This window comes from Lissotriton helveticus, chromosome 5_1 (genome assembly GCF_964261635.1).
Source record: "Lissotriton helveticus chromosome 5_1, aLisHel1.1, whole genome shotgun sequence".
Taxonomy (NCBI): Eukaryota; Metazoa; Chordata; class Amphibia; order Caudata; family Salamandridae; genus Lissotriton; species Lissotriton helveticus.
Window position 1 is genome coordinate 142,340,628 of NC_136065.1, and position 25,919 is coordinate 142,366,546.

Sequence of the window (25,919 nt, forward strand, 5' to 3'; positions counted from 1 at the left end):
CGGCGGAATATCCAGCTGCGCGATGATCATCACCTGTTGTGAACGGGGCGGGGACTTCCACTGTAACCTTGCGTGGGAACGGGCTGGGAAGGGGGGGATTCTGAGGATGTCTTTCCGTACATCAAAGTATCGACGAAAATGTGTTACATGCAATAAACAGATAAACGTGTGTATAAGAGGCCAGGCCTCAGGGATGCAGTTAGAGCACCTCAGAACGATACCTTCTGTCCGTTTCGTTGTGTTCTCCTCCGGAGAGAATAAAAACCTTGTTTCCTGCCTTCCAGACTCCAGCGCCTGCCTCTTCAATAGTTTAACTTCTTTGTGGGTTCAAGAGGCGACACCGCCGGGCAATACTTAAGGATCTTATATTCTGGTTGGTAGTGCCCCCCAATTATTGTTCAACAATTGGCGTCCCAAGCGTGGGGCCCATCAGCGACTCGTGGATCCAGTGGGAGAGGTCCCGACGACAGAGTGAATGACTGCAACGATCGGGAACGCGTCTGTCCGATAGACCCTCGTCTGACAGCCGATCATCCGAACTTCACTGGTTCCGAACAGACCTCTCTCGAGTGATCTACGGTCCTGACTGGGAACCATCAGGAGTGCCGCGAGGATAACGGAGAAGAGAGGACGATCGGGCGCTGGATTCGGAAGACAGGAAACTGTCCATGCGGTCCGGGTAAGGTCGTGTTACCACGACAAGTTGCGAAAAAAATTGCTTGATTGCTTGTTTGTTTAAAAATACTAGTATTGCTCTTTTTATTTATTTGGAGATTCACTGTCTGCAAACGGAGAAACAACGGGCTCTCTCTTTGCAAGCAGTGGAGGATAGGTAGGGAAGCAGCCGCGCTTATTTTTTCTCCCCCACTCAATAATCACTTGAAACTGAACTGTTGTTCGCAAAACTATTGTTTCCTGGAGATTCCCTGTCTGCAAACAGGGAAGAGACCACCCTTTTTGCAGATAGTGAAAAGGGTAGGTAACGCAGATCTTTGCGGACCTACTCATTCTCCCCATTGTTATTTATTGGTCTTTTTGTTATTTTGATCCATGAGGTATTCACTGCCTGCAAACAACGTAGAATAGAAATATTCTGTCCAGTCTTTGCACCTAGTGATAAGATAGGCAGTGCTGACTTTTTAGTCCCTCGTTACGAGCCGTCATGTCTGTCTTCTCCCCACTGATTAGTAGCCTGTTTAGCCCGGACCGCCTATTAGAGATGGACCATCCAGCCCCACTGGAAGGCACCCCTAATAAGGACATGTTCATGAAGCATGGATTGACCGCTATAGCCTATAGTAAACTATGGCATAAATATACAAAAAAGGGTCAAGAAAGTCAATGGCCCCTGATAGGATCCTTCGATGATGATAAAATAAAAACGCTAGAAACTGCCCTGGGTAAAAACAAGACAACACCTACTATGCTTGACAGCTTCGGCATGTGGCGAAAAGAAACTGAACAACGTAAAAAGAAAACTGAGAGTAGGTTGGAAAAAGAGCTGCGAAAAGCAGCCCACCTAGCTGCTCAGAAACTAAAAAAAGAGATAAAGGAAAGAGAGAAAGCTAAACAGAAACTAGAAATGGAAACGCCAAGCCAGTGTCCGGTTAGAACCCCCTCCATGCTCTACCCTGATTTACCCTCGAAACGACAAGCCAATGAGGACCTGCTGTTAGGTCCTCCTATCATCTACATGCCCCCTCCATATGCCCCTTCTCAACCCTTGGCGCAGCACGCGCCACCCCCAGGTACAAACGAAGGTACCGCCACAGCGTCGTCCCCAATGGCCTCTGTGCCAGCCGAACCCCTTGTATTAAAACCCGCATCAACAACAACGTTAGACGACCATGAGACTCGAGGGGCTGGCCCTGCAAGAACAAACAGACTAGACAAAGATGAGCGAGCGGGGATCGACAAAATAGCAAGGACACTGGTAGAAAGGAAGGATGATGAAGAGTACATCACAGATATGTTCAGCTCGTATACAGGGAGTCACAGACGACATTTTACCGTACGACTGTGTTATCATGTCTTGAATGCATACGAGGACCGATATCGAGACAAAGGTCCCGAGAGCCTAAGGACTCTGTACCGGAAGGTCGATATCGGGGACGAGGGCGAGTGTGATGTGTCGGACCTCCTTACGCGTACGCTTGAGGTTTTCCGCCACCTCACTGAACGAAAGCCGGGAGCTAAACCCGCAGCCTCTGTAGTGACCGAACCACCAACCGAGCAATCTAACACCATGATGCCGATACGTGAGGCTGCCCCTTACTGGGTTCCTCCTCGGGGTACAGGGACTCACGATGATGCAAACAACCAAGATGCGAAGGGAAGGGTAGTGTACAACTGGGTCTACCAGCCATGGGACCGGCAAGAGATACTGACATTCCGGAAATCTCTACCCGACCTACGTAAAAACCCCACTGCCTTCTATACTGAATTGGGTACAGCCCTGGGTTCAACGATCATGACCCTGGCTGACATCGACTTGTTCTTCGGGTTATGTCTACCAGCTGATGTGTGGAAGCAAATCCGGAAAGTCGACCACCTTGAGCTGTTTGGACATACCTGGTCACAACTCGATGACCTGGACAAACAACGGGGACCAGGACAAAAGCCGTTGAAATCCATTCTAGACCTCCCAGATAAAATCGTAGAGAAATTAAAAACCCTAATCCCAGAAAAGAAAGTGGACTGGTCGATAGTAACGGCCTGTCGCCAAAAACCCCAGGAGGATGTATCGGAATACTTCTCCCGGTTTGAAACGGTGTTCTCCGATTACAGCGGCCAGGACATGACCACTGCAACCGGACACCATCTGTTTGTCCAGAATTATGTTAAGGGCCTATCATCGGAAATCTCCCAGAAACTACAGGCCAGCGAGAGTAGTTGGGCAGCCTCCAAACCTACAGCGATTCTCCAAATGGCCCAATATTATGAGCATCAGAAAAATGAAAACGATAGGGCGACAGAGAAAAAGAAGAAGGACTTAAAAGAGAGGGTGATGATTGCCAAACTGCAAGGGGTGACTATAGGACGAGACCAATACCGGGGAAACTACCAGACAAACGTCCCTAAGACTACATTTCCCCAGGACCGCACTCTGACTTCCTACAGTGGACGCACAGACCTTAGAGAAGACCAGTGCGCTTTCTGCAAAGGGACTGGCCATTGGAAATCCCAGTGCCCAGTTCTTCTGGAAATGATCAGAAACAAAGACCCCAGGGATGTAGCAAACGGACCGAGACCTAAGGGACAACAACGAGGGCCCCCAAATGACGCGACTAATGACAGATCAAGCAGACCAAATACGTTCGATCGACCCAGGCAGAACCAATATCAACAATCTGACTATGACGACACTCACACCTTCGCATAGGACAGCCAAGGGCGAGGGAGGGATCCAGTCGAGCTCTATGTTGACCAGCAGGGCCCTTATGTCACTGCTAAGGTCCTGGGTACCAAGTCTCCATTTCTGGTAGACACTGGCGCAACACGTAGTGCGTTATCTAAACGACTGATTCCAAGGGCACCCTTGTCTGGCTCACTCATAACATCGACAGGTTTCGATGGAACGCCCTCCACCAACCCTTTGTCTGCCCCGATTCTCTTTGACGTAGAAAACAACACCACCGACACCACGTTCTTGCTTTCCTCCAATAGCCCTGACGCCATTATGGGACTTGACTTACTGAAACACTTCCGAGCGACGATTAGGTGTTCTCAAGATGGAGTTCGAGTGTTTCTTTACGACAACCCCGTTCTGCTTAGACATTGCCCCCCCCCGACACATGTTTTCCATCACCGACGTTGACGCGTCCCTGCTTGACACTCTACCTCCGTATCTGTGGGCCAAAGCGGATTCGGACGTAGGGCGTATGTTAATTGACCCAGTGCACATTACTGTCCGACCAGACGCAACACTCCCAAAACTCCCACAATATCGGATATCGCCAGAGGGCGAGAAGGCATTGGTAATGATTATCCAGTCACTGATAGACGCAGGAGTGGTAGAGGAAGTGGTTAGCAACGTTTGCAACAGCCCTATCTTGCCCATTATCAAGAAGCAGGGAGAGGGAGATGAGAAAGCATACCGTTTCATCATCGACCTCCGAGAGATCAACAAAGTGGTGGTACCCCAGTACCCTGTGGTCTCAGACATCACCACCATCCTGACCTTGATTCCATCCACTGCCACCACCTTTTCCGTCATCGACCTCAAGAACGCATTCTTCTCCATCCCCATCCACCCGGACAGCCGATATCTCTTCGGCTTTACCCTAAAAGCCCGCTCATATAGGTTTTGCCGAGCGCCTCAAGGCTACACGGAAAGCCCTAGCATCTACAGCCAGGCCCTCAAAAGACAACTAGACCAAGTCCAGTTACCCGACGGGGTGGTGTTGGTACAATATGTCGATGACATCCTTTTGGCAGCCGACACCACCCCTCTAGCGGTTACCGCCACCATTCAACTCTTGCACTTCCTTGCGGAAAATGGCCACAAGGTCTCCAAGAAGAAGTTGCAATTCTGCCTACCCCAGGTCACTTACCTAGGCCACCTTTTGTCCAAAGATGGGAGAAAACTCACCCCTGATCGAATCCAAACCATTCTAGATACCCCTGTCCCTAAAACCCAGAAGCAGGTTCGCTCCCTATTAGGCCTCACCTCCTTCTGCCGACAATGGTTACCAAACTTCAGCCTCGTTGTAAAACCACTGCTTTCTCTGCTAAACAAAGACGTCCCTTTCCCACTCCCTTGGACTCCTGAGTGTCAAACTTCCTTCACAGAACTGCGAGATGCCCTTTGCTCAGCCCCTGTCCTGGGTACCCCTGATTACAAAAAGCCCTTCTCCCTTTACACTCACGAAAGGGAGGGGTGCGCTTTATCTGTCCTGACCCAGGCCATCGGCCCTAAGCAACGACCGTGCGCTTACTTCTCTGCCACTCTTGACCCTGTCGCCAGAGCCTTGCCTGCCTGCCTTCGAGCTGTAGCTGCTGCTGCAGTCTCTATCCGACAGAGTGAGGGGATTGTACTCTCGAATTCCCTCACGGTACTGGTACCCCATGCAGTCGACACCCTCCTGAACCAAACCAAGACGCAACATCTGACGAGTGCACGGCTGACTGGATACGAACTGACCTTGCTTGCCCCCCATATCACCCTGAAAAGATGCACCACACTGAACCCAGCAACTCTGTTGCCCTTGCCAGAGAACGATCCCAATGTGCACCCCGTACATGACTGCGTGACTCTTACGGACGAACAGACCAGGAGTAGGGTCGATCTCAGAGACACAGCTTTCCCTGACCCCGACGGGGAGTTGTGGGTGGACGGTTCTTGCATCAAACTCTCCGATGGTACCACTTCCGCTGCCTATGCAGTCACCACGGCTCGAACTGTAGTAGAAACAGCCCGCATCACCCAGCGATCTGCCCAGGCAGCGGAACTGATTGCTTTGACGCGAGCCTGCATCCTGGCAACAGAAACCACAGCGAACATTTACACCGACAGCCAGTATGCCTTCGGGGTGGTTCACCATTTTGGGCTCCTCTGGAGGGAGAGAGGATACTTGACCTCACACGGCACACCCATTTTGCACGGGGATTTAGTCTCCGCCTTAATCGAAGCTGTCCTCCTCCCCAACAAACTTGCCGTTATCAAATGCCAGGCACACAAGAAAGTGACAGACATTATTGGACAGGGAAATGCACTAGCCGACATCACCGCCCGAACGACAGCTGAAAATAGAACGACAACACATATGTACGTGACCAGGTCACAAGCAGAAAACTGGACTGACGCCAAGGACACAATTAGAGACATACAAACGACTAGCACACAACACGAATTGACTGAATGGACACGGGTGGGATTGAAAGACGATGAAGGCTGCTGGCGGACAAAAGACACGAACAGATGGTTGCTACCTGATTCGTACTTGATTCCCATATTAACCATGGCACACTCCCCTGCCCACATAGGATCAGCCCCCATGACCGAACTTGTCTCCAGGGTTTGGCACAATGACAAGATCCCAGATTCCGCCAAACGCCTGGTCCAACAATGCTTAATATGCCTGCAACACAACCCCGGGAAAGGAACTGTAGTACCCCGGGGGGGATTTGGGGTCCCAAACCACCCATTTGAAGTCCTGCAGATGGACTACGTCCAGCTAGACAGATGCCAAGGCCTGAAATATGTACTCGTCGTGGTGTGCGCATTTAGCAAGTGGGTGGAAGCATATCCAACCCGTGACAACACCGCTATGGCCACTGCAAAGGTTCTGTTAAAGGAGTTTTTTCCCCGTTATGGCCTCTGTCGTGTTTTATGGAGTGATAATGGCCCCCACTTTGTAGCCAAAGTTATCCAGCTCATCCTAAATGGGCTGGGTATTAAACAGAAATTCCACGCAGTCTTCCACCCTCAATCTGCTGGGCTTGTCGAACGACACAATGCCACACTAAAGCTTAAACTGGCCAAAATAGTGGCTACGACGGGCCTGAAATGGCCAGACGCCCTCCCATTGGCATTGCTATCGATGCGCTCTACCCCCACCCGACATCACTTAACCCCTTATGAAGTTGTCTTCGGTCGACCCATGAGCGTCTGGTCTGCCCCGAAACCAACTTCCATTCATGACGTTCCGGATGTCCTAATGTCTGATTATCTGTACAAATTGACTGAAACTTTGTCTGTCCTTCATCAGCAGGTGCAGCAGGCCATCCCCGATGCTTCCAGGGGTCCGGGTCACGCCATCCAGCCGGGGGACTTCGTGCTGATCCGAAATTTTCAGCGATCAAAGAGTTTGGAACCCCGGTGGACGGGCCCCTGGCAAGTGCTGATCACCACTCGGACCGCACTTCGAGTGGAGGGGAAGAAACACTGGCTGCACGCCCATCACTGCAAAAAGGTCTCTCCAGCCCTGGCCACGACAGACACCGTCAACACCCAAGAAGAGCTCCTGAACCAGGACCGACCATCGTTGAACTGCTACCCTGATACTGAGACACTTGAACTTTCAAAACATCCTGACCCCACTGTGCCATCTCGAGAAGGGTATTTCCTGCGTCGAAAGGAGGGAGCTTCGGCTAAGTAGGCCACGGACTAGGTTAAAGGATCTCAGAACGGTGACCCAAACTACCAAGGGTTACCTGGAGAGAAGCTAAAACTAAGTCTGTGGTCCTGCCCACTACCGAGCACCTTGAAGACGAAGATGATGGAAGCGCCAGACAAGAAGATGATGGAAGCGCCAAATAAGAAGCCGACGGAGACAGCAGGAAATACCCACTACAGAAATCCGAGAATAGACAGACTCCATAGCTCAAAGACAATTGCACTCTTCATCGTAATCCTCCTCTGTTTTCTCCTCATGACTACGCTCTGGATTATGGAAGAACACGCACCTGCTCACGAAACATTCCTAACCACTGCTCAGCCTACCACCATGAAGGAACATCATCTAATTTCGCTCTCTCCTCAACTCGTACAAGAAAGGCCACCTGGGGAGATAGATGTTTCACCACTGCTACAGCTAAGCTATGGAACACTCTCCCATTCCATATCAAATCTGCACCTACGCTTCTTAAATTTCGAAAAAGCCTTAAAACATGGCTTTTCTCTACCTCCTAACCCTTTGTCTTCATTAGTGAGCTCAGAGTTCTGTAGCGCCGAGACACCCGTATGGGTAATTGCTTGCGCTTTAAAAATTGCAAAAATAAAATAAAATAAATAAATAACTAAGAGAGAGGCGAAAGGAGTTTTGGAACAACTCTTTCGTGCAGCTACTTCACCAGCACAATCTTGCCACCAACACCACCAACTGCTGGATCTGTGGGTTGCTACCCCATGCCACTGGACATTCAATACCATTCATCCCTTCACCCTTCTCCGTCCACGGCTCCTGCCTTGCCTGGCTGATCCTCCTGCAAGAGAGCTATACGGGCAATGCCACCTCCAGCAGAACTGCAGCACATTCTTCTCATGGGGCCGGGCGAAACAAGACAAAGACACACTTCTGCCCGCTGACCCCCAGCGACTCGATCCAAATGGACATCCCGGCCAAAGAACGAATCGAAATGCAGGTGTTCAACAATCCAACCAGACCCACCTTCTCCTATCTGCGGAAACGAACGGCTGCCACTCTGACTGTGGCCCTGTCGGTCATCAACGTCACAGGCCACATGTGTGTAGAAGGACTTGGGACACAGCTGGTGGGTCGCAGCGCTTGCCGCTTTTCCAGCACTCTGGATTCCACGGATCCACCTTCCTTTGTGTCATCCCCAAACATGTATTTCATCTGCGGCACGAAGGCCTACACCTGGCTCCCCAAAGGCTGGGGGGGCACTTGCTACATCTCCTTCGTCCTTCCTCCAACTTATGTGGCCCCAGCGAATCACCACAGGCAAAAACGAGCCAAAGACGTTGAGCAAGCCGACTCAACAGGGGCGCAGTTCCTCGATGCTATGAAAGGACTCGTCCCCCTCTGGGGCCCGATGGCAAACAGCCGTGCCATCCGACATTTGACTCAGGCAGTCGAGACCACCATGAACATCACAGCGGGCATCTTTGCCAACAACACTGCCGAGCTCCAAGCGGTCCGTTTGGTGGCTCTTCAGAACCGCCTCGTTCTAGATGTGGTTCTGGCGGACCGTGGAGGAGCATGCCGCATTATTGGGTCCAGCTGTTGTACATACATACCGGACAACTCACCCTCAGTGTACAAAGCCATCGAACATCTTCACAGACTCTCTTCGGAAGTTCACCAAGAGCAAGAAGAATGGTCGCTTGGTGGTTGGTTCTGGGACAACGTCAAAAGCTGGGGCTGGAGACTGCTCACCATTATCCTGATTCCCGTAGTTGTAATATGTGGCCTATGCTTAGGAATTCAATGTTTGCCACCTATGTGTTCTTTATGTGCGAGTTGTATTTTTCCCAAAACTGTGGACATTGGAAGCGAACATATGAGAGCATTGTATGATACCGAAGTTAGGAACTTGATGAAAATTGACATTGAGTAAAGCAAGGTGGCTAGATATGTTGAAAAGGGGGGACTGTTGAAAGTTGGGCTGAAACCGTCAACATTATCGGCGCCCTCTTGCTCTCCTTAAACCTTTTGTGCGCGTAAAACAGCCGCCATTTTGGGCACCATGGCTTCCCTGCTCTCGCCGAGAGCCAGCGCGCCTCTCTCCCTCCTAGCTTCGCTGACAACCCCCCTGCCTGCACCTGCCGCGAATCATAAAACCCCTCTTCGGCGCTGCTCTGCCCCAGGCCCTCGTCTTGTTCCCAGCGCAACACCTCCCTTCTTCCCATTTATGATCCCCGGCCCTTTGATGCAAACCCCTTTTCCCCGTGTGCCCGTTTGTCTTCCCCGTTCCCAGGCCGACACCCAGCTCTGCCGATACCAATCCCATGCCCCTCCCCGTACAATAGAAAGCTTCCCTCCTCAAAGGACCCCCGAGATGATCAAAGCCCCCCCCCATCCCACGAGATCCGATCGAACCCCACACACACCGTGAATCGGCGGAATATCCAGCTGCGCGATGATCATCACCTGTTGTGAACGGGGCGGGGACTTCCACTGTAACCTTGCGTGGGAACGGGCTGGGAAGGGGGGGATTCTGAGGATGTCTTTCCGTACATCAAAGTATCGACGAGAATGTGTTACATGCAATAAACAGATAAACGTGTGTATAAGAGGCCAGGCCTCAGGGATGCAGTTAGAGCACCTCAGAACGATACCTTCTGTCCGTTTCGTTGTGTTCTCCTCCGGAGAGAATAAAAACCTTGTTTCCTGCCTTCCAGACTCCAGCGCCTGCCTCTTCAATAGTTTAACTTCTTTGTGGGTTCAAGAGGCGACACCGCCGGGCAATACTTAAGGATCTTATATTCTGGTTGGTAGTGCCCCCCAATTATTGTTCAACAGGTCAGAGGACGCTGCAGCTTGTTTTATGCGAAAGTATATCAATTCCCAATCGTCCCAGGGAAAAGAACCCAGCCACCCTGACAAGGTCTGTGATATTGCGATTATATAATCAAGGCAGACAAAAAATTATGCGTTTTGACTACACAGAGTCTTGATCACATATAGTCAAGTCGTGGAATCGAAACGCGCCAATTTTTGTCTGCCTTGATGAAATATTCGCAATATCATAGACGTTGTCGGAGGGGCTGGTTTCTTTTCCCTAGGACAATTGAGAAGGGACATACTTTTGTATATGTATTGAGATTTGGAAATTGATGGTTAATGCCATATGTTGATAGACTTTATTGCAAATGAACAATTGGCATTTTGACAACGTGGTTGATGGGAGTACTTGGCGATATGCCGGTTGGGTGTTTCCGTATTGAGGCATCCAGTCTTTGTGGATTTCTCACGACAGCATGGGTACATGATTGAGAAATTACAAATTGGACATCGCTTAGATTTATCGCTTGTATATTTGAAAAGTGGATATACATGTATGTTTAATTACATCAATGTAAATATATTTATAATTATATATATTTATTATTTGTACACCACGTTCATGCCAGATACAATGCATTTAAGCAGTAACTTTCTGTATTTTAAAAACCCAATTACTAACAGGAATATAAATGTCATATAATCGGGCATTTAAGCTGATATTATATATGTATAGTCTGTCTTCCGTATCCATTATGGCACAGCACAGCTGAATGTAATTTGGTTTGCACTAGCACTTTAAAAAGTCTTTTCACCGCACGTAACGCGTCATGTGATCAAGGTCCAGGTGGGACCGAAACGCGTCATGGCGGCATTGATGCAGGGTGATTGAATAAACGGCACGAAGAACTTTGGGTCCGCAAGTTCATCCTCTTCTGATTTCACAAGAAGTTTTTGGGTGAAGAACTGCAATATATATATATATATATATATATATATATATATATATATATATATATATATATATATATATATATATATATATATAATACTGTTTTTTTTAAATGAGAGAAATTTAAAGTGCAGAAAAATGTTCCATATTCTGAATATTTTGCTGAACATTATTCTTCACTTTAAACTTCTCCCATTTCAATAACTGCCGTAGGATTAGGTTATACATGTAACGGTGCTTCATGCGGCGAACTATATATCCGCTGACCCTGCTCGCAGGCAGGATGCTCCCCACGCTGCTGAATTGCTGTTTCCTGCCTTGCTGCCTTTATTGTATTGCATTGCCTTTATTGTATTGTTGCCAGTCCTTCCTGTGTGCCTAACCTGGTTTTCTTCTTGCCCGGTTCGCCCCTGCTCACCCCTCTGTCCATCACCCACTTCCCCGCCACTGTGTCCCTGCAGCCCCGCCCCCTGCTCTCCCATTCACCACCCCGCTCCCGCCTCCCAGCTACTATTCCCTCCCACCTCTCCTCATATGGAGGGCACGCAGCGGGTGCGCGGCTGGCACGCCAAAGGCGCGCCTAAGGCAAGCCCTTCCGCGCCTGGACCGCCCCCATCGCCAGCACCCCTGGCACCCGCAAACCCCACGACGCCCATCTCTACTACGATGCTAGCACCCTCCACGTACTCAACACCGGACGATCACGCACCTGCTGCCTGGCTGCCCCAAAGCACACACAAGGACCCTTCTCCTGTCGGAACTGCAGCGTCTCCAGCATCCGGCCTGGCAACCCACCGACCAGGAAGGAAGCCAACTACCTCAGATGCATTCTTCTCAACACCCGCTCCGCCCTCAAACACGCTATTGAACTCTGGGGCTACTCTACTACAGCACCCCAGATGTCGCCTTCCTGACGGAGACCTGGCTGAACCCCTCCTCGGCACCCATCATGGAAGGCTACATGATCACCCGCAAGGACCGCAACAACGGAGTAGGAGTCGGAATCGCCATCGTCCACAGGAACACTCTCAAAGTCTCGACAAACACCGACAACACCATCAGCACCGCCGAACACCTGCACTTCCAGATCCACACCGACCCCAACACCACCCTCAGAGGAACCCTCGTCTACAGACCCCCCGGTCCCCGACCACAGTTCATCGCCGACTTAGTCAGCACACACGCCCTTGCCTCCACGGACTACATCGTCCTCAGGGACCTGAACTTCCATCTCGAGAATAACAACGATGACCCCAACTCTTCCACCCTGATCGCCAACCTCGGTCTCAGACAACTCGTCACAACTCCCACCCACTCTGCCGGCCACACACTTGACCCCATCTTCTCCGCAAGCTCCCACGTCTCCTTCAATCACACCACCGAACACCACTGGACCGACCACCGTTGCATCCACTTTACCTTCCGGAAACCCACCACTGCACCATCAGATGCCGCGCCGTTGCTGGAGCAAAGTCACCGAAGACTAGCTAACCACTGCCCTCGCCCGGAACCCACCCGCAGACCCAACCGACCCAGACGCCGCAGCCCGCAACCTCAGACAGTGGATCGATGACTGCGCCACACCAGAAAGAAAGCCAGCTGGTTCACTGAAGAACTCCAGGCCTCCAAGCAATCCTGCCGAAAGCTAGAGAAGAACTGGATCCGTGAACGAACACCGGAAAGCTACGCAGCCCACAAGAACGCCACCCACAGACACCACCACCTCATCAGATCCGCCAAAAGGGCCTCCTTCAAAGACTGCCTAGACAACAACGCACACAACAGCAAAGAGCTCTTCAACATCGTGAAGGAACCCTGTTCACCGTTCACCATTCACAAGACCTGTGCGACTCGCTGGCTACCTTCTTCCACCGCAAGATCACAGACATCCACGACAGCTTCAACGTTGCTACCACCCCGGTAACCACCAAGACCTCTGCCCCCACGACCACCACCCGCACCAACCGCTTGCTCTCCTGGACCAACATCAATGACGACAACACCATCAAGATCATTAGCACCTTCCACTCCGGATCCCCGTCAGACCCTTGCCCTCACCACATCTTCAACAAAGCCAGCACCACCATCGCATCCCATCTCCGGAAAGCCATCAACATCTCCTTCGAGTCAGCAACCTTCTGGAGAGCTGGAAGCACGCCGAGATCAACACCGTACTCAAGAAACCCAAGGCGGACCCCAAGGACCTCAAGAACTTCCGACTCATCTCCCTGCTCCCGTTCCCGGCGAAGGTCATCGAGAAGGCCGTCAACAAACAACTGACCAGCTTCCTCGAGGAGAACAGCATCCTGGACCCGTCCCAGTCCGGGTTCCACAGCAACCACAGCACCGAAACTGCCCTCATCACCGCCACAGACGACATCAGGACCCTGCTAGACAACGCAGAAACTGCGGCCCTCATCCTCTTGGACCGGTCAGCCGACTTAGACACGGTCTGCCACCGCACACTACGAACATGCTTCCATGACGCCGGGATCCAAGAGAAGGCCCTGGACTGGACCACCTCCTTCCTCTCCGGCAGACCACAGAGCGTCCGCCTCCCCCCTTCCGCTCGGAAGCCACCAAGATCATCTGCGGCATACCCAGGGTTCATCCCTCAGCCCTACACTGTTCAACATCTACATGGCACCGCTCGCCAACGTCGCCCAACTGCACGACCTCAACATCATCTCTTACACCCAGCTGATCCTCACCCTCACCAAGGACCCCCCACACCGCCAAAACCAACCTCCACGAAGGAATGAAGGCCGTCGCCGACTGGATGAGAAACAGCAGACTGAAGCTGAACTCGGACAAGACGGAGGTCCTCATCCTCGGATCGGCCCCCTCGGCCTGGGACGACTCCTGGTGGCCGACCGCACTAGGAACAGCTCCAACGCCCACCAACCACGCATACAACCTAGGGATCCTCCTCGACTCCACCCTGTCCATGACGAAGCAGGTCAACGCCGTCTCTTCCTCCTGCTTAAACACCCTCTGCATGCTCCGCAGGATCTACAAGTGGATACCCCCGAAGCGAAAAGGACGGTCACCCAGGCCCTCGTCAGCAGCAGACTTCACTACGGAAATGCCCTCTACGCAGGAACCTCGGCCAAACTCCTGAAACGGCCCAAACGCATCCAGAACGCCTCTGCACACCTGATTCTCGACAATCCTCGCCGCAGCCACGTAACACCCCACCTGAGAGACCTGCACTGGCTCCCCGTCAACAAGATAACCTTCAAGCTCCTCACCCATGCACACAAAGCACTCCACAACACCGGACAAGCGTACCTCAACAGCCGACTCAGCTTCTACACATGACACACGTTCTCAGTCACCCATACACATATATCCCATTTATATGCACACGTTCATACATCCCCAAAGACCACACTCTCACTGACACACTTGGCAGCCCTGTCATGGTGCCCCTAATCAAAGTATTTTGTTTAAACCATAGTATCTGGCTCAAAAAACATTAGGGTTTAAGTCATTGAAGCTGGGTGTGGGGTTGTATGGAAACCTTGCACGAGTTCTTTAGCCTTCAGTAGCTCACAATGCAATGATTTTCATTGCTCATAAGTGGCTCTCGCTACGAAAAGGTTGGAGACCTCTGAAGTAGCATGTCCTCCCTGAAGTGTATTTCTATATGTGAGAAGCTAAAAACATATCAGGGAGATGACTGAATCTAATTGTAATTGGTTTTCTACCCCCTATCCATAAAGCCACTGAAAATCTTAAGTCACCGTAAGTAAAATGTAGACAAGTTTAATTGCCAAAATTCTCACTGTTGACATGTTTCATTGCCAAAACTTTCCTGGCACTTTTTAGTGCTGTGAGAGTTTTGGCAGTGCAACAACCATGTTTACCTTCTCCTTACAATGGTCTTAACATATCCAATGGCGTCCCTTATCAATCTTTTGGGACAGCCTCTTTCCAACTCCTCTTCAGACATCCCCCTTCCCCTAGACCCAACAATATCTTAATAAAAATGAAGCGCACATTGCAACTTCCACGTTTCCAATCAGAACTTCTATCCCACATTCCTCAGAGACTGCAGCCTTCTCAATGGCTCCAGAAATAAAACCACAAAGGATTTCTTCTATACCTTCCTCAACACTCTGAAAATTAAATAATGCACTTTGGAACCAAACTGTTCCAAAGCCAGCCCTCATCATTTCCACTCTCCCTCGCTACAAGGGTGAGCTTTGCTAATCCTGTACCAGACTGATAACGTCATATTCCTCTTTACCACCCTTCAGAACACCCTGCTGCACTATGGTTAACCGAAAAGAGACCCTCTAACATTCCACTTCATCCAAAATTGCTTAAAGACCATCATCTAGGAAGAATTCATCAACCTGCTGAGCACAATCTAGCCCACAACAGATGTTAACCCTTTCACTACCAGTGTGTGTTTGTGTACCACTGGGCCAAACTATGAGTTTTTTTCTGGCACCTGCAGAGCTAAGCATTGTTAAAACCTCACATCAATATCTCATGGTAACCTGAAGATATAATGAAAAATGTGAAGACATTTTCAATTTTTGAAAACGTGTTCAATATTTCTTCTTATTTGGACAAATATACATTTTGAACACTAAACAAAGAAATGGAGCAGTCCGGAAATACCAAATATGTATGGGTTTTATAAAGGGGACGTAGCCTGCACAATTATATACGAGTGCTTGTAGCAAAATTCACAGTTTACAATGGACAGATGTCAAACTCAGAATTATGTGGAAGTATAAAAAAAACATATATTTCATAATTTTGTGTGCGCTTATAAATCTACTTGTGCAAACCAAATGTCCGTTCCCGACAGGCTGGATAGTAGAATACTATGAATTTTAGCATTTTTTTTTTCAAAAACATGGTAATTCCCTCCAGTCTCCATCAAGCATTAACATATCCCTGTCAAGGCTTGACCCTCAACTTTATTCCTCTAGATACCTTGAGCTGTGTACCAGAGATGCAGCGCATATTTTAAGCAGGAGGGGCCCACCTGCACTCATTTTTGCGACTGAACCTTATGTTCTTAACAGACTTTGACCCAGAACAAGAGAAAGAAAAACACAAAAATAGAAAAGGAGGAAGAGAAAGACTGACAACAGTAAGAAGGGCAGAGATAAAAAAAAGAGCCTGTAAGAGTGAGATAAAAAAACGGGCACAATATCTGGTGGGAGATTAAAGAGGCATTAGGTGGAATCCAGACTATGCAGCCTTGGCATTCAGCCTCCCACCCTTTGATGGCACCTGTGGTAGGCTTCTGAGCAAAACTTTAAGCCCCAGCATCTTTTCTTTTAAATTTAGGCACTGCTGATATGTATGGGTTTCCTTCCCACAGGCAATAAATTGATAGAAGTGCATTTTTTAAATCTGGAAAACAGACAAACAAAATCGTGCTTTAGGGTATCAGTCTTTTGGTGACCGATATAACCCCTGGGCTGTATAAAAATATAACGCAGCCACATGTTTTTTTAAATCTACACATCCTAAAGGTTTCTTCGCTAAGGTGCCAAATCATTGCCAGGTTGGCTGGCTACAAGATCACGCTGAACATAAAGTTTGTCAAATGTTTAAAATAAATTCCCCAAAACCTGGTTATTTTCTACAGTATCCTATGCATACAAACATATTGCACCCATGCATGACCCAAATTTGCATTTCCCTAGGTCTTTTGATTATGGGGTTATCAGTCGTGGGTGGCTTTTATGTGGTTTTTTTTTTTAGGGATCTACACGCTCATTTAGTGAGCTCTGGTGTTTGGTCTTCTGGAGTGCTTACACCAATTACTTGTGCGACTCTTGGGATGATAAAGTGTCCTTTGCCCAGTCAACAGTACTAGTCGATTACTAGTGTTGCTTACAGTGTGGCATCTTTGAGATGTGTTGATTTTTTGGGGTTTTCTGTCTAATGTGCTTTGTTGGTTGTGTGTGTTGTATATTTTGTGGAAGTGCTGTTGTGAGTAAAGTGTTACTCAACTACATAGCATGTTGGTGCTGTGTTTGAAGTTTTTGGTATGTTCTAATGTATCTTTTCTGTGAGTATGTGAGACATTTCATGGGAGCAAATGTTTGAGATTTCTGTTGAATTTCGTCACATGCCGCAAACATAACCAGAGAAGCGGCATAGTGCTAAGCACATTTCCTAATTAAAGAATATTGAACTAGGCCAAGTAATCCAGATTGCGAAGTAAATAGAATCTATGAAACCTTTATTCACTAAGAGAGTAATGGCCCCAACCTGATTGCACAGTAATTTTGTGATATGTGGGACAGTACACATTTAAGCCCAGATTTTGTGATATATATATTCTGGATTTCTCTGAGAAAATGGGACAGTCCACATTTAAGCCCAGATTTTGTGATATATATTCTGGATTTCTCTGAGAAAATGGTAATATATGGCACTTTTGTTAATAAATGTTACAAAACGACTGTGTAGGGGAGGTTTTTTTTATTAAACTGTCATCAACAGGTTTGCAGCTCTAAAATCTAAAAACTGTCCAAGCTTTCTGAATCAGGCAGATAGGGAAAAAAAACTAACTTTTTCACCACAATTTTAGCACTTTTGTAAGTGTTATTCAATAGGACCAGAGGAACACACAAGAACATGAATAATACAACGGAAGGTGTCAGAAGAAACCAGGTAGCACACAAAGTGAGAGGGGCGCTACTCATTACACATTGGGAGGGGTGGGACAAAAGTATGGAAAACTTCGGGATCAGTACTTTTTAGGGGTTGGAGAAATGGGGAACCACACTGGGAGAGTAGGAAACAGAGGTACAAGACTTTGCACAAATGTAAGACACCAATCTTGCCCTCAAGAAACACCACTGCCAAAAATCCCACAGAGATGACTTGGTACCAGTGCTCTCTTCTAAGTAAGTGAAACTGTTTGTTCTAGAAAGCAACTTCAAAACTGTTTTTCAAGCCCTCAAAGTCTTGCACCTGAAGGATGCCAACCCTTCTACGTAGCCTCCAAGGCTCCACAGTGGTACAACTTAAGGGAATTTTACTCTGCAAGCCTCATCCAGGGCACATCACCCCATTCCAATTGGCATCACTTAAGGGAATCTTACATAGCAAGTCTCATCCAGGGCACATCCTACCCCATTCCGCTGGATTCCATCATCACAACAAGTTGCATCATTTACAAAGTCATTACGACTACCGCCCTTGCTTATTTCGCTGAAAAACTCCCCATCTCTGGTAGTTCTCGGTATACCCACAGCCAAGAAACCATTGACTACAAAGAAGAGTTTTAAAAACAAGACAGCAGGACTTTTCCATCTACGCAACCAGGACCGGAAACAACATTCCTGTATCCATCAGGTCCTCCCAAACACTCCTCCAATTTAGGAAGAGCCATAGAGTCATTCTTAACACTCACGGAGCACCTAACTAAAAAACTTCCAGGACAAGAGGTCTCCAAGCTGACAAATTACCATGTCAATTCATGAACAAACGCATCAAGTATATGAGCAATCTCGTGCCCAAAAAAGAATGAAAAAAACTACACTGCAATGGTTATCTGGCATCCTGATGACAGTGCGTTTTCTTGCATAAAAAAATACAAGCTGCAAGTGGGCCGGGTCTGAGCACCGGCAGTATTTTTAAGGAGGCCTCGAAACGGGTCTCTATCGGGCTCTGTTTTGTGCCCTGGCACAGGAGATCAGTTTTTTCTTGCGTTATAGGGAAAGGAACATCCTTTAAAGAGAGTGATTTTCTCTCTGGATTTCTCTTCTCTTTTCGGAACTAAGGAGCAGCAGCATTGTCGTAATGTCACCAGGGCTTTATGTGGAAGCTTTTTTAATTTAATATACAAGCCACAGTTGCTGCCTATTTATCTTATGCAACTAACATCCATTGACAAAGCCAATGGTCCTGAATTGTTGTAAGTATGATGTTACTTGTTGTATCATATATATCTGGATGCAATGACAGATACCACAAAATACCAGGCGGGCGGCACAAACTTTTAGCTTATGTGTTTTAAAGCCATGCCCTTAATTACATTGGCCTCGCCCCCTTGAGAGACCCCCCAGTTTTTTCATCCCACTTAAAGCCCTGACAAGCTGCCAATATTTATGAGCCAGGTTCATTAACCCAGCCAGTTGCTCTACTGAAAACATGGAGACATAGGCAGTACTCCCAGCAAACCAAGCTCGGACATTATTTGGATAAAGGAGGTTAAAAAGAACACTGGCAATGCGCGTCCAGCCACTGCAACCCCAGAATGTATTTTATTGTTATGGGTTTGGTAGAATTGAACATTTCATCAGATATACCGTTTTAGAGAGAAAAAAATGTAAGACCTAATAAGAATTATTTTTACGAAGTTTAAAGAGGTGGCTGGAATGCAAGTCATATGTTTTAAACAAAATATATTACAATTTAATTGAACGGCACGCTGTGGCACAACCCTAACAGTAACTGCACTGCTGTGCTACTCACCTTCTTGAGCGATACCAATTTTGGTACGTGTTGACTGAACAGACTCCGGCCAAAAGCCATAGGCAGCCATGGTTCCTTAGATGATACCCAAATGCCAGGAAGTAGTTAGGGCGGGTGCCTCACAGCAGCCTTTGGACCATAAGTGTTGCACCCGGGGCTGGATGAAAATGAAAGTGCAGCCAGACAGATATGTGCTCTTCCTTCATCCACTCACGAAGAAACATGGGTGACTGCGATACCTGTCACATTGACTCAGCTCTATATTGACTTCAGGGAGCAACAGCAAGAACTAAAGGGCAGTTTAAAGGTAAATCGAAAGCTGAGCAGCGCTGGCGTGAATGACAAGCAACATATGCTGTGTCACTAGAGCTAAGTGAGGTGGATTATGGAAAGGAGGACATGCTCGTTCGTTTTACTGCAGCGAGCGGAAGAACACGATAGATACTACTGACAGCACAGTAACATCTAGAACACAACTAGAACTGGTGAACGAGGCGCAGAGAGACAACAGCTACCCAGGCCAGAGTAGTGAAGGATGCATAGGGTGCGTTGACGAAAGAATAAAGCGCAAAGAGCCACAAGCACAGAAATGACAACAGTAATCGCGGGTACATCCAATGTTTGCAGAAGGCAGGGAGAGAAAGCGACGATCACAGCAACCACCAGCAGTCACTGACACACACGGAACAAGAAGGGAAATGCAACGAGAAACAGCACAGTCGGCCGGACTGGGATCCCACAGCAGCCATGAACAACAAGGGCAGTATTTGCAGAGCAGAGAGGAGGGTGGAGAGGAGAAAGGCTAGCGCGTGCGGCAACTGAACTTCACCAGGGTGGGCAGAGCTTTCTCGGACGTACTAGGGACAGAACTGCACAGCAATGCAAAGGGATGTCACTTCAGACCGTCCTAAAGAAGGCAAAGGACCAACTGAGGGCACTCCCTAACACAGCGAAGAGGAGGCACACATACTTCAACAGCTGTTAAATGCTGAAGCTTAATGAGATGGCGCGAGACGCAGCAGCACCCGCGCTACCCCACCCACCCCACCCCACCCCAGCCCATTCGGGTAAGGCCAGCCACAGCAGAAGGCGGAGGCAGGCGCCCATGACAACAGAAACAATGTAGATTGCCCACCACGCGGTGACGTCAGCACGCAGGCCGGCGTCTCCCTGAAACAAACGAAAGACTAACCTTCTCTCTTCCAGATTTGTTGAACAAAATATCTCCTTCCAGGCACTTTAAGGTTTACTTCAGCCGATGGGTGTGTAATGAGCTCATTTGAGAAGATATATTTCGAGGAATCGTTAAAAATGCCAAGGATAAATGGACGGTTCATGGCATTCAAATTGAAGGTGAAGCACAGGCAGTGCCGCACAATTACAGGAGTGTATGCAGTGCATTTCAGCAGGTACATTATGACATAATGGACAACTGATTTGCTTTAATACCGCAAGAGTCTCACAAGCAAGACAGTTTAAAACCACATGCCGGAAGTGGCGTAAAACTTAACTCTCTGTCCCGGAAGTGTACTATAGCAGAGGCAGCCAGAGAGGTCAGGCTGTTGGATTGGTGATGGCGGCTGCCGGCATGTCAAGGGTCCGTGAGTGGAGCCGAATACGGAGGTAAGTGGTGAGAGGTTGAGAGTGAGACCGTGGTAGGGCTCCGCACTGTGAACTCGAGAGACAGTGACTGAAGCATGGGGTTTCCATAAAGCACGGATCCGTTTCAATGAGTTTCAAGTCAAGAGGTGTTATTAACCAGCTCATAAGACCAATATAGCGAGCGGTTCGGGTAGCCTTTAAATGAACATGACCGGATCTGTGCAGGAAGTGACTTATTGCTGTTAGATGTCATGATGTTTAAATGTGGTTATACTTCTTAACTTGTTGCCACCACTGTGGTGAACGGTGAACCCACTGAAAATAAGAGATGACATTTGACATTGATGGGTGCTCCTAAGACCCTTGTCTGCCCCATGTCCGAACTGCACTCTGATAAAAGGTCTGCAGTGGTGTTCACAGCATCTCCATGAAACGTTGTAAGATCGACTACTAACAAGTAGCGTCCTCTGTATATTTAATATCAGTGATCTGAGCGCTTACCATCACTTTGACCACCCCTGCCCCGTTCCTAGCATTTAGTGCGATAGAGCATTTTCTGTTTTGTTCCCCGATTGTCACCGGTCTCCATCTTTCTTTTAGTACCCCGGCAACGCATTCATTACGAAATTACCTGAAAGTTAATCGCACCCAAATGTATATACTACTATCTTTTTGGAGTTGACCATTCCACTTCTGTTGAAATCCGGTTAATAAATGTCTATAGACTGTACTGACCTTTCGGTATTTGGGTCTGCTCTTTAACGACAAACTTAGCTGGAAACCTCTTTTTGATTCTACACAAAAATCAATGAGCAAAGCGGCTGGTGTTGTAAGGTATCACAAGGATATTCTTAGCGCCCTCTAAGAAAAGGTGCATGAAGCGAAATCTACACCTTAATTAACTTTAGGCTGTTCTGATTCATGGTTCTTGGCTGTTAGATCCCATATAATCCATGGAATTCTGCAATTCCTGTATAAACGCCCATCACTAATTTCTTCATAATTGGCGACTTGTGACGCACCAACTCGCCGATTATAACGAAAATACACCAGAGCTCAACGTGTAATACATTATTACTGTTGAATCTGACATCACAATACCTGCTACCAAAACCAGCAGTTGATGGGAAAGGTAGGTCAGGTCACGGAGCTTAATCAAAGCAGCTGTTTAAAGCAACAAAAACGAAACCATGGTTTTCTTTCTCCTGCTCTATTCTGACTAGCAGAAATACTTTGTTTATTGTTTCCGCTCATTAATTATAGAAACGTTAGACTTATTCTGCATGTTTCCATACTTTTCGAGTTACCTCAGCTTTTGTTTAAAAAAAACATGTATTGAACTGTTCTAATATCTTTTGACAACAAAAATATAATAGGTTTTTGTTGTGGTAAATTTTGCCACTGGCGTTTCTATTGTTAATCTTCATGTTTGCAAACTCGCTCCCTTTCATTACACACCAAGGTTTCAAGTGGTTTGTGAGAAAGGTATCCCCTGCAGTAGATATTGAAATTGCAAGTCACCTCGGAGTTCTATAAACCAGGGCTTTAAGTGGGATAAATAAATTGGGGGAGGGGGGGTCTCTCAATGGGGCATGGCTTAAAAACACAGAAGCTAATAATCTGTGCTTAACATAGTGTGCCGTCCCACTGGTATTTTTCTGCTTCTGTGATTGCATCCAGATAGGTAATTCAACAACTAACATTACACCAACAACACTGACACTGGCTTTGTCAGTGGTTGTTACTTGCATATCATAAACAATCAACAACTATGACTTTGTTGTATATAATATTGAAAATGCTTCAGTTCTGAAATGATGAAACTGAAAAAACAAAAACTAGTCTTTTTGAAGTTACGTCAAAGTCTCTGAGAGTTAAGATTTTCTTTTCCAATCTGAGGGTGAGGGCAACAATGGAGAGCCCGATAGGGACCCGTCTCTGCACCTGCTTTTAAGAACTGCTGGTGCTCAGCAATGGCAAGACCCGGCCTACCTAAAGACCTGTCCATATCCTTATAAAGGAACTCAGCCTTCTGCCTCGTTCCTCTATATGGTTATGGAACTCCTCAATGACTTGCAATATCCTTATAATGTACGACAGGGGGTACTTTATCCATTGTATATATTCCATTGAGATATTCTATTGAGTAGTCTATCTGGTGCCAATTTTCAGGACTTGGTCATTCTGCATTTCTGCACATTACTGGAAGTTGGGCTGAAACGTTTGTATTAGTGCTATTTATTTGCACATTTGGTGTCTAGTAACTTTTCCTCTGGTCTGTTGTGTGTGTTGGCTAAATGTAACGCTGACTAAACTTTCATTTTGCTGAGCCACGCTTGAGATCCTAAAATTGACAAATGATTTTGAGAGCCTCATGTTGACATCTTTTATTTTTAAATATAGCTGATTGTAAAGCAATCTTCTGTACTTGCTGACTTCTCCAGTTTGTTCACAAAATTATCCTATTCGATGCATGCCTATATTTACATATACGTGCTATCTGTTCAGCGTTAGGACTTCTTCACTCGATCAAAAACATTGTTACTAATCTATCTCCACTTTGGCCATGTTGCTACATTGCCTAAGATCCGCAATCAGACGGACTGTCCATTTGGCTCACGAAGATGTTGTGTTTTTATGTATTTGAGTAAGGGACTTTTACTCGTGTTATTGCATGCATCATGCTTTAGCCAACCGGTGCAGCTGCTCAAACTGCTTGGGGTTCATTGCAGCCTGACATATTTGTGCTCTCCTAAATGCCACATACTATAAAACACATAGTGTATCTATTTTCCTAGACCATTTGAAAAATATTTATTTCTGCTATAATTCCTAGTGGATTTTTCGAAATGATTGTTTGCGATCTTATCCTACTGTGATTACTCTTATCATAACATTTGTTGTGTGCTCTGGACTTTGCTAGAATTATTTAAAAGGGCGAGTTCTCCCCACCCTTTGTTTTCAGAGTATTGGGTTTCCTCTGACCAAGAAGCACCAACCACTATTATCATTTCTCCTTCACTCAACCACTACCTGTTGTGCGCCATAACATTTCTGAACACTCCAAAACCCATCGCTGAACTCTAATTATACAGAGTTATTCCACCTGAAATATGCCATTACTTGCCGGTTAGGGCTTTGATCGTTCCTTAAAAATTGGATATCTCGTAACCCAAAGGTTCTTCGGACAGTTGGTTAGCAGTTTTACACACAGGAAGCCTAGTGCTAAAGGTGTTGTAACATATATAATCAAAGATAGAGTGCACAAAATCACCATGCATTGCCAAATTTGTGCTCTGGATCTGCCTAGCAATGAAGCCAACCAAGTACTGGAGCTCTGCTCAGCCAAGTAGGGCAAGCGGGTGCCCAAGTGTGATGATACTTCTTCTGGCACCCAGGCCCCTAAGGGTAGCGTTGGGCTCGAACTCAATGCTACACTGGGAGAGGCTAGTGGGTACCAGGAATGTCCAAGGTCTGGTGGTCCCACAAAGATAAAACACCAGGAAGATTATAGATGGTTCACAGGCAGTGAAGGGTGATTAAGAATTTCTGGTGCCCAGGGCCAGCTTATCTGGGCCACCTTGGGTGGCTGTGGAGCTTCTGTGAAGTTGAGGTCCACAGATGCTCCATGTTTTCCAAAGAAACTTTAACAGATTTTTAAAGATTCTTAAATATTCTTACACCTTAGTAACCAGTGTGTAACATTGAAAGCAATTGCTTCATTTGTTAATATACAGAAACTTGATGGACAGTGTCAATGGCCTGGGTGCCAGATGCACAGCGATGCTGTTCGTCAACTGTAGCTTACCTTCCCATACTGGAGTCAGATGTGTGTATTTTTCTGCATTCAGTGTCCATCTGTTAAGTTCTGAGATCGTAATGCAACTCATTGTATGAAAGGGTAGAGGAGGGTAAAGGAAGAGGGGGGGTTTATACCACACTAAGTGTGACGGGGGTGGAAGGCTTAAGTAGCAAAATATCTTGGGGGGGGGGGAGACAAACTGTCAGGGGGATGATTATGGTGTATCACCTAGTGATCTGCTCCGGTGCACTAAGGGAAGTGGATCTCAAAGAGCAAAGAAGCATGTGTTGGGTTGCATAGTAATGGGGTTTACGGGGATAATGTAGTTTCAATCAATATTTCCTTTCAGGTCTTCAGGGGCACCAACTGAGACCCCAGGCTTCCTCTCTATGTAGTGTTCTTTCAGTCTTAGCCCAGAGAAGCAGGGATTGACTTCATCCGAGAAGGGTGGGTGGAGTTTTAGCCATCCAATGTGTGGTGAGCATGCATTTCAAGAGGAGAGGAGGGCAAGAGTGGTCAGATGAGAGGCCACTTAATCTTTTTTGGATCACTTGTAAATAACCAGGGCGTTTGATGACCAGTCATAGGGCGTGCAGCGACATCATGTTTTTTAGATATTTTTTCAATTATTTGGGACCAAACGGACCAAGTGACGGGCAAGCCCAGCTAGCGAGGCTCCATAATGATTTCAATCCTCAGGGAACTGGGCAGCACTTGGTTTAACTTTCTAGAAGCAGCTTAGGAGGGTTCACATATTCTGTGTTGCTGTAGTTTTTCAGTGTTGTAGTGAGCCTCTATCCTCAATGCCATGATTCACAGTTGTTTAAGTCAATAAAAGGTCCTGTACCATAATCAGCAAGGCAAGGCCTATACAATAATATGAACAACAACACAGTTGCCAATACTGATAGCTAACCAACAAATCACTCTTCACAATCGCATGTGACACTCCTAGTGACTGAAATTTTTAATTTTTTATTTTTCATATAAAGATTTGATTTCGAATACAGTCAGTTCATGTTATTATTTCAATGAACATTTTCAAAAATTATAGAACCACATAAAGAATATACAAACATACAAGACATTACCTTTTCAAACACAAAAATGACATTACATTAAATCTCACATTTAAAACCAGTTAAGAAGTGTAAGAAAGCTCAAGTTCCAAAGAAAATTAAAAATAAAATAGGTC

At 47.1% G+C, this 25,919-nt stretch overlaps 2 protein-coding genes across 4 annotated transcripts in view; one reads left to right on the forward strand and one right to left on the reverse strand.

Moving 5' to 3' along the window:
• The window catches only part of ENTR1 (endosome associated trafficking regulator 1), a 198,973-nt gene extending 178,499 nt beyond the window's left edge, over positions 1 to 20,474 (reverse strand). Inside the window, exon 1 of one of the 2 annotated variants that reach the window (XM_078641910.1) lies at positions 19,321 to 20,474. In XM_078641910.1, the coding sequence (XP_078498036.1) occupies positions 19,321 to 19,390 (70 nt within the window). In that variant the 5' untranslated portion in view covers positions 19,391 to 20,474. The remainder of the gene's footprint in view (positions 1 to 19,320) is intronic. The other variant, XM_078641911.1, reaches the window with a different exon arrangement.
• A 50-nt stretch (positions 20,475 to 20,524) lies between these two features.
• PMPCA (peptidase, mitochondrial processing subunit alpha) overlaps positions 20,525 to 25,919 on the forward strand; it is a 110,017-nt gene continuing 104,622 nt past the window's right edge. The window contains exon 1 of one of the 2 annotated variants that reach the window (XM_078641912.1): positions 20,525 to 20,729. In XM_078641912.1, the coding sequence (XP_078498038.1) occupies positions 20,590 to 20,729 (140 nt within the window). In that variant the 5' untranslated portion in view covers positions 20,525 to 20,589. Of the gene's footprint in view, positions 20,730 to 20,788; positions 20,944 to 25,919 lie in introns of those variants that run through there. The other variant, XM_078641913.1, reaches the window with a different exon arrangement.